The sequence below is a fragment of the Capra hircus genome, chromosome 5 (assembly GCF_001704415.2).
Source record: "Capra hircus breed San Clemente chromosome 5, ASM170441v1, whole genome shotgun sequence".
Taxonomy (NCBI): Eukaryota; Metazoa; Chordata; class Mammalia; order Artiodactyla; family Bovidae; genus Capra; species Capra hircus.
In genome coordinates this window covers 97,810,927-97,820,105 of record NC_030812.1, presented here as the reverse complement: position 1 = coordinate 97,820,105, position 9,179 = coordinate 97,810,927, and the positions used below count along the sequence as shown (strand labels likewise).

General features: G+C 32.7%; 1 protein-coding gene across 1 annotated transcript; it reads left to right on the top strand.

Annotated features, from left to right (window-relative positions):
* On the top strand, nt 1,780-8,924 carry LOC102182573 (NKG2-A/NKG2-B type II integral membrane protein). The gene is made up of 7 exons (XM_005680838.3): nt 1,780-2,001; nt 2,392-2,490; nt 2,972-3,025; nt 3,573-3,724; nt 6,396-6,496; nt 6,812-6,932; nt 8,837-8,924. The coding sequence occupies exons 1-6, from the start codon at nt 1,815-1,817 to the stop codon at nt 6,927-6,929; spliced, it is 711 nt and encodes a 236-aa protein (XP_005680895.2). The 5' UTR covers nt 1,780-1,814; the 3' UTR covers nt 6,930-6,932; nt 8,837-8,924.

The window sequence follows — 9,179 nt, the reverse complement described above, 5'->3', positions numbered from 1 at the left end:
TTATTACCCAGCTATAGCAGACCTCTTTTATGAGAGTATCCTGACCTCCCTACTAGAGAATGCATGACTTTCTGGCCAACAGAAGGTATGTGTCTCTCCTCTCCTGTCTCTCTATTAGACCATCTCACTTAGTGGGAACTAACAAATATTAAATGTGATACAACTGAAGTACAGTTTATATATGGCAAAATCAAAGTAGAACATTATTTTTTTAAATAATTTGGGGTAAAAAGCAATCATAAAATATCAAATATGATGGACCATTTCTCCAAGTATTCAAATTATTGTCTGTAGAATGTTACTCAAGTGCATACACACACGGCATGAATGGGTTTGTATATAATATTAAGTAAAACCCAAAGACCTCATGATAGGGAACAATTAGTTTGAGATTTTATGATCAGTAGAAGGTAAGTTTTTTGTATAATAGTATGTTAATATATTTTTGCTCAAACTTTATAAATATATTCTCGGAAAGGAATTCATTGTATAGCAAAGGACAAACATAATTCCTCATACATGTATTAGATTGAATACAACAATCCAAATTTTTAATAAAAATCAGGTTGAGGTAACTTCCTAAAGGCTAATTTAAACTTAATTGTAAGCAATGGAAGTATTTTTTTTTAAAAAATCAAACAGCATAAATGATATGCTAAACTAATTAAAGACACTAACTGATATAAATCAGAAATAATATCATAGAAATGATGACCAAAATAATAATTAAAACATAATTATTGAGAACTTATAAGTGCCCAGTTGAGTGCTCAGTGTTACATGCATTATATATTACATAACCTTATTTCCATTTTAGATTATAATATGATACTAGATACTAAATAACTTTTTGAAGATCACATTTTATAAATTTAAAAGCTATAATTCATTTCCAGATATTTTTGACTACTGCATCAACTGTCTGAATTATTGTTATGTTATCTGGATTTTTCATAAGTAATCACCATCACTTATACAACTAAAATGACCTTTACTAACTTTAACATCTATAGGATCTTTCTGGGAGTTTGAACCAACAGTGTCTTCCATAAATGATATATACCTGTTTTTCATTTTGTAAGTTCAAATAATAGCCATTAAATCACTTATCAACAACTTTTGTAAAATAAGTACGTTTTAGTCTTTTTCTGTTGTTTTATTTTTCATATTGTTTAGTTTATATATGATTAGTGTGTCATGTGACATTTTACAATATATGAAACATTTCCTCAGTTTTTAATGATTCCTCAGAACTCCTCAACCATTCAAAATAAAGACCATTTGGTACCCCTTTTCACTGATCAAAGTAAGTCACCAAATAATGTAATATAGTGCAGGAGATTGTTGTGTATGCCAACATTACTCTCTCCTCATCTTTAAAGAACTTAGTCTTTAAATCATTACTAAATTTCAAGATTATTATAAATATAGGTGAATCTCTCTTGTTAATAAAACATTTTAATTTTAATTTAAGCACTATGGTGATTTTAAAATATTTCTGTGGAATCTGACTTCAGTGAGGATATTATTAGCCACAAACTTCTTTATTGTTCCCTAATTTATTGCTTTTCATTGTTTCAACCAATAATATATTGTCAAATACAGAATATCTTTTTTAAAAAAGTATTCTTTCATGAAAGGCTTGTTTAAAGTACTGAGGAATTTAGAAGCAGGCTTTACATTTGTTCAGCTGCAAAGTGAACACTAGACTCTTTGCCCCACCCATCTTATTATACTAAGGTTCTTATCTCACCTACGCCACTTATTCCTCAGTTCACTTAGAGCATGGTCCTTGACTTCACTCAGCTGCAAAGATGAATAACCAAGGAGCAACCTATGTAGAACTGAAGGCAGTCAAGAGCTCAAAGAGACAACAAAGGAAACCTAAGATTTCTAAAAGTTCCAGTTCAATAACTGAGCAGGAATTAACATATGCAGAACTAAGCCTTGAAAATGCTCCTCAGAATCTTCATGAGAATGACAAGAACTACCACTCCAAAGGTGAAACACTTACTGTCACACAATGAAACTGTTCTAGGATGTGCAGTTGGGGTGCAGAGGTGTGGAGGAAGAGCAGGGGAAAAGCTAGCATATTTTTCATTTTGAGAAAGGGAGCTTAAAGTTGGTTAGGGTATTCTAACGTGAAATTGGAAGGCTACTTTTATTCTGGCATTGCTATAATTTGAAGTCTTTGATCAACAACTCATTCACCATGATGTTCGCTGAAAATGAAACATATTAGAGAAAGACTACAGTGGTAGAAATGGGTTGGGGTCCAAGTTTATATCCATAAATCCCTGTTCACATCGATTCTCGTGTATGGAAAATCTAACCAGCTGTCCCCATCACTCCTTCACTCCTTTCTCACTGTTTCCTTTTCTCTCCCTGCAGGTTCACCATCACCTTCAGAAAAGTTCATTGCTGGGATCCTGGGAATCGTCTGCCTTGCCTTGATGTCCACTCTTGTGACAATGATCGTTGTTACTCCCTGTAAGTACATTTTTTAAAAACTATAAGGGAACTTTTCACTTTAACGATGGTCAGTCCTCTAAACATTTTCACAATGTTATAGAATGTGCCTATCGTTAAAAATACATGCAAGTAGACTAAATGCAGAATGTTATTTGGAATTTGTGAAATACATACAATACAAGATAATTACAGAGAGGATGTATATGGATATTCTGATTTCATAATTCAAAAACATGCTTTAGGAGACTGAAAGATCTTATTGAGAAACACAAATTAATTTTTGAGATTGGTAAGAGGTGGTAAAATCTGCTCCTTTAGGTTAGGTTTTTAAAATATTTTTCCACCAAATCTTCATTACCCGATTAATTTTTCTTGGTAAAATCAGCTTTATTCCAGACTACTCTAATCCTAAACAATAAACTGAATTTCAAACTCACAAAATGAAATGATTATGATTTATTTAGAGCAATGTTAATTTTTATAATGATTAATTTTGTAGCTACTGTAATACGGGAGCACAATAACTCCTCTCCGATAGCAAGACCCCAGAAAGGTACATAATGATTTTAAAGCTCTGATATAAATACAATTTGAATTTTGTCTCTATTGTGTGCTAGTGAAAATAAGAAAAGATTTAGGGGTAGAAGATAAATTATAAAATCGGGCAACAAACATGGGTAAATAATGATTATGGGAGAGTGTTTTTCCCTATGCAACAATATGATCACCATATCCATTGCTGGCAATTGATTCCAATTTTTGCCTGCTGTAATATGATAAAAGACAAATAATTTTGCTACTCTAAAATAGACGTTTCATTTCTTGATTTTTAGGACATGTAAAGAGGAGATTTTTTGTATGTTTGCTTTATATAGAGACATAAATTGTGGTATGAGAGACTGACGCTGTGAATGTATGAGTGAGATTTGTTTTATATGTACCAAATTTGAGGGCACATAGCTTTTTTTTAATATAAATTTAAATGTTTTATATATATGTATATATACATACATGTTCATATCTATGCATATATGTAAGTTAATTTTTGTTTTTTTAAAATTCAAATTGCCTTTGAATAGTAATTCATAATCTTTCTCCAGAATTTCATTGTGGTTGTTGTCCAAAGGAGTGGTTTACATATTCCAACAATTGCTATTCTCTTAGTTTGGAAAAAGAAACATTGAATGGGAGTTTGATGTCCTGCACTACTAAGAATTCTACTCTGCTTTACATAGACAGTGAAGAGGAAATGGTAAGATATTAAGTGTCTCCAACACTTTATTAAAGGCTTGATTCAGTCAATATTATATTTGTTAGAATTCATGTGCATTTTTGTACATATTTGTAGTTTGCTTATTTTAAGATCTGTTAATATTCCATTAAACAGTAGAATATGACTTTATGATACTTTATTTTCATTTTAAAACCATTAATGCACGTTTGGTAATTTCCAGTTCTTCTGCTCCTTGTTAGCAGGTATCCTGATGGATCACCTTGTAAGGCTCACCTGTGTTACCTACCGGATTCTCTCAGCACAGGAGAAATGGTTTACCTGTGCCACCTCCAACAGTTAGGTTAGGTATTGGGTGTTAGAAAGTAAGAGGCCTAGGTCACTTTCATCTGATGGTGGGGAGGATACAGTTCAGTTCAGTCGCTCAGTCGTGTCTGACTCTTTGCAACCCCATGAACCTCAACATGCCAAGCCTCCTTGTCCATCACCAACTCCCGGAGTCCACTCAAACCCATGTCCGTTGTGTCAGTGATGCCATCCAGCCATCTCATCCTCTGTCGTCCCCTATACAAGATGCCGTAATTATTGTTCCTGCACCTCCCACCCTGTTCTCTCATCATGGAGAAGAGATTAGAGATTACAGAGGATTAGGGCTGCTGGATACTCTCAGACCTCTTCACTTTTCTCTTCCCACCATGCAGGGTTCTCCTTTCTTGTGTCTTGCATTAGTTCCTGTGTCTACAGTTCAACTGAGCAGGGAGTAACAGAGAGAAATGATTCTCTGACCCCTTGTCTCATCCACTGGATTCCACAGAAATAGATTGCTTTGGGGTTTATCTAGTCAAAGAATGGTGTCAAACTCAGAAAACCAAATATTTGGCTCTCATGTCACTTATTTTCTCGATTTCATTCCCTTAATTCTCTTCTAAAACTGAAATCCTGAGGAACATATAGTAGTAGAGAAATGCAATGAGATACTCACAGTATCCAGAAAAAAGAACATCACAGAATCTTAAAACTTATTTAAAGCCTTGTTATGTTAGTTTTGCCATGATTAAAAAATAAATTACATAAATCGGAATTTTCCTTAATGCACACGTATTCAATTACTCCACCTTCTTATCCCTCAGGCTTAATGTTAGATACAATTCACAGTTGTCAATATCCCCAAGTTGGTGTACTGAGTGTCTTCTTTTGTGGGGTCTGTACAACTAATCCATGTCTTTGTAAATAATCCCTTTATTAAATGCCCCTCAAAAAAAAAAAGAGAGAGATTTTCCTTATTAACATTAGAAAACAGTGAAACTGATAAGTATAAATGTGAATTAGTTTTGAATCAAAAGTACAGACATGGTTAATATTTCTGGCAATATTAAATATTCCACCTGGCAACTTTTATGATTTTAGTATTACATTTAGAATTTAACATGCTTATTCTATTCAAAGAACTAAGTTCAGTTCAGTTCAGTCACTCTGTCACGTCCAACTCTGAAACCCCATGGACTGCAGCACGCCAGGCTTCCCTGTCCATCACCAACTCTCGGAGCTTGCTCAAACTCACGTCCATTGAGTCTGCCATCCAATCATCTCATCCTCTGTTGTCCCCATCTCCTCTTGCCTTCAATCTTTCCCAGCTTCAGGTCTTTTCCAATGAGTCAGTACTTCACAGCAGGTGACCAAAGAATTGGAGTTTCAGCTTCAGCATCAGTCCTTCCAATGAATACTCAGGACTGATTTCCTTCAGGATTGACTGGTTTGATCTCTTTGCAGTCCAAGGGACTCTCAAGAGCCTTCTCCAACACCACAGATCAAAAGCATCAGTTCTTCAGCGCTCAGCTTCCCTTATAGTTCAACTCTCACATCCATACATGACTACTGGAAAAATCATAGCTTTGACTAGACGGACCTTTGTCGGCAATGTCTCTGCTTTTAATATGCTGTCTAGGTTGGTCATAGCTTTTCTTCCAAGGAGCAAGTGTCTTTTAATTTCAGGGCTGCAGTCACTATCTGCAGTGATATTGGAGGCCAAGAAAATAAAGTCTGTAACCGTTTCCATTGTTTCCGCATCTATTTACCATCAAGTGATAGGACCAGATGCCATGATCTTAGTTTTTCAAATGTTGAGTTTCAAGACAGCTTTTTCACTCTCCTGTTTCACTTTCATCAAGAGGCTATTCAGTTCCTCTTTGCTTTCTGCCATAAGGATGGTGTCATCTGCATATATGAGGTTATTGAGATTTCTCCTGGCAATCTTGATTCCAGCTTGTGCTTCATCCAGCTTGCTACTTCATATGATGTACTCTGCATAGAAGTTAAATAAGCAGGGTGACAATATACAGCCTCGATGTACTCCTTTCCCAATTTGGAACCAGTCCATTGTTCCATGTCTGATTCTGTCGCTTCTTGACCTGCATACAGATTTCTCAGGAGGCAGGTAAGGCAAGTAAGAAATACCAATTTCTCTGGTATTCCAATCTCTTTAAGAATTTTCCGCAGTTGTGATTCACATAGTCCAAGGCTTTGGTGTAGTCAACTTTTATGCATTATAGTGTTAGATGTAAAATCTAACATACTCATTTTGTTCAAAGAACTAAAGATCCTAAGAAAGAATGCATCCTTTGACTTGCATTTTAAAAATTAATAAAAATCTTTCATGATGATATTTAAGTGAAAATTCTTTATTTTGGGCTAGAAATTTCTGATGTCACTGCCAACTATATCATGGATTCCAGTCTTTCGTGAAGGTCGTGGTCATGCATGGAAGTGGCAAAATGGTTCAATTTTCAAACTAAAGTAAGATTTTTAAATGAATGCTATATAAAGGAGGAAAAATACAAAAAAGAAATATTAATAATATGAACACATTTGTTTTCATTGAATTATAGAAAGCTGAAGAAGATGTTGAAAGTTAATAAAATGTTGATATAAATGTTCAAAAATAGGTTACTCTGTAGCCCAATTTCCTCATAACAAACTCTTACTGAAATTTTATCAAAAACACCATTACCCATTTTCAAAATGTCTTTTATTACAGTTACATAGAAATACTATTGTTTCATGAGTTGCCTTCATAGAATATAACAAAATTATGCATTTTTTTCATAACAGGATAACAGACCATACACCTGGTGAACGGAACTGTGCTGTACTATCCTCAAGGGGCATAAAAGCAGAAAGCTGTCAGATTCAAAATACATATAATTGCAAGCATAAGCTTGAGAATTAAAAAGTGAGTTTGGATGCTGTTGAGTAATTTTATCTTTTATGAAAAGGAAATAATGTTATGATTATATAAATTTTGAAATGAATTATGTTATTTGTGCTAATAAGGTTTCAATAACCATTGAAAGAAAACATCAAAATTCTGTAAATTCCATTAATAAAAATTTCTTCAATAAATTCCTTCAATAAAAATTCAAAATCAAAGTAAAAATTCAAAAAATTCCTTCAATAAAAAAATAAATTAATTTTTTAAAACTGTTTATATATAATATGCATACCAAAAAGTATAGATATCACTTCTTTCGTGTCTGGCCTTTTTTTGCTAAACAATATGTTTATGACACTCAAACTTTCTAAAATGTCACATGTTTTCTGAGTCTGTTTACATGAAATATCAAAACATTTTATATTTGAGAACAAAGACCAAAAATAGTTTAGCAATTACCAAGAGCTATGCGGAGATGAGAAAGAAAATGACTGCTACTTGATCAGTAATGAATATTTTCTAGATACTGATAGTGATGATGGTTGTAAACTGTGACCACATTTAAAATCACTGATTTACACAGTTTAAATGGATGGATTTCATGGTGTGTAAATTGTACCTCAATAAATCTGTTTTAAAAAAAACTTCTTGGGACTGCATTTACTATTTAAAATAATTTGTAAAGAGAGTCATCTTTACAGTATTGGCTGTTCCAGTCAACATGCTTTATTCTTCCATGAGTTAGGTTTTCTTTAAATTTTCCCTGTCAGATTTTGTGTTTCTCTATTTTGAGATGTTAAATATACATGGGTGTTTCATAGTCATGATTTTGTAAATGACACTTTTTTTTTAATTTTAGTAATTTTTGGTGCAGTAAAGAGTAGTATATTAAGGTTTACATGTTGGTCTTATAGTCAATAATTTCTCTGACTTTTTTATTTATTCCATCATTTCAAATATTTATTTTTATGGATTTTATATGAGATTTTTATATCTTTATATAACAGCTGTTCATATCTTTTCTCCAGGTGCATTTTTTTTTCTTGACTTATTTTCATAGGCTACAATTTAATTTCCAAAGTAGAATAGAAGGTACAGTAAAGGTTCTGTATCTATCTCTTCTTAGTCAAGGAAGAGATTTCAATATTTCATCCTTAAATATGAGATTTATCTTAAGGTTTTTTCATCATATGTTTCTCATGTAAAACCATAATATTCTCATTTTTCAAACAAATTTTACAATCAATTGATGTTGATGTTATGTTTGCATTATTTTCCATCAGTTGGAAGGGTAATTGTTTTCTTTGTATAACGATTATGAAGTAAATTACCTTTATTTCTTCCATTAAACCAATATTTAATCAATCTTGCACTTCTGAAATAAAATCACAATAATCATCTGTGTTGCCCATTTTCTTGAAAAATCATCAGTGCATATGCTATATGTAGATTAAGCTATTTTTCTTCATCTATGTTCACAAAGAGCTTCAACTGAGTTTTCAGTTATGTTATATATACTTGACAGGTTGTTATGAAAGCTATTATTAGGAAGTATTTCTCTTTTTATTTTACCTGAAACTTTGTGAAAGAGTACTGCTACATTTTTGAGTGTTATTATTCACTACCAATGCCATCTGAGCATCTAGAACTATTTTGTAGAAAGGTTTATACAATGAACTTAATGTTTCACAATATATGTTAGGTTTACTCAGGTATTTTTTGCCGTGCTTTAATTTGGTAATTTGTATTTTAGGATTTTTCTATTTTATATGGACACTAAAATGTATTCATAATGTTGCTTTTTATCTGTTTAATATCTGAAAAAACTATACATTATCCCTTTATTTATTATACATGTTAAAGATTTGATTCCTCTCAAAAAAAAGTTTTTTGGCCTCACTTCATGGCTTGTGTTCCCCAAACAGGTATTGAACGTGGGCCACCAGCAGTGAGAGCATGGAGTCCTTACCACTGAACCACCTGGAAATTCCCCTTTTTTAATTTTTTCATCAGTCTTTTATCAATTTTATTAAATATATTCAATAAGAATACGTTTGGTCTTGTTGTTTCTCCATATTGCAATTTTGTCCTTTGTCTTGATTTTGCACTAATTATTGTTTTCTTCCTTCTACTTCATTTGATTTTTATTTCATCTAATTTTAGCTTTTTCATTTTTAATTTCTTGTGATGCAAGCTTGGATTTCTACTTTGTTTTGTTGTATTTCATTTGTAAAGTAAGCATGTAAGGCAGTCAATTCTTCACAAGAC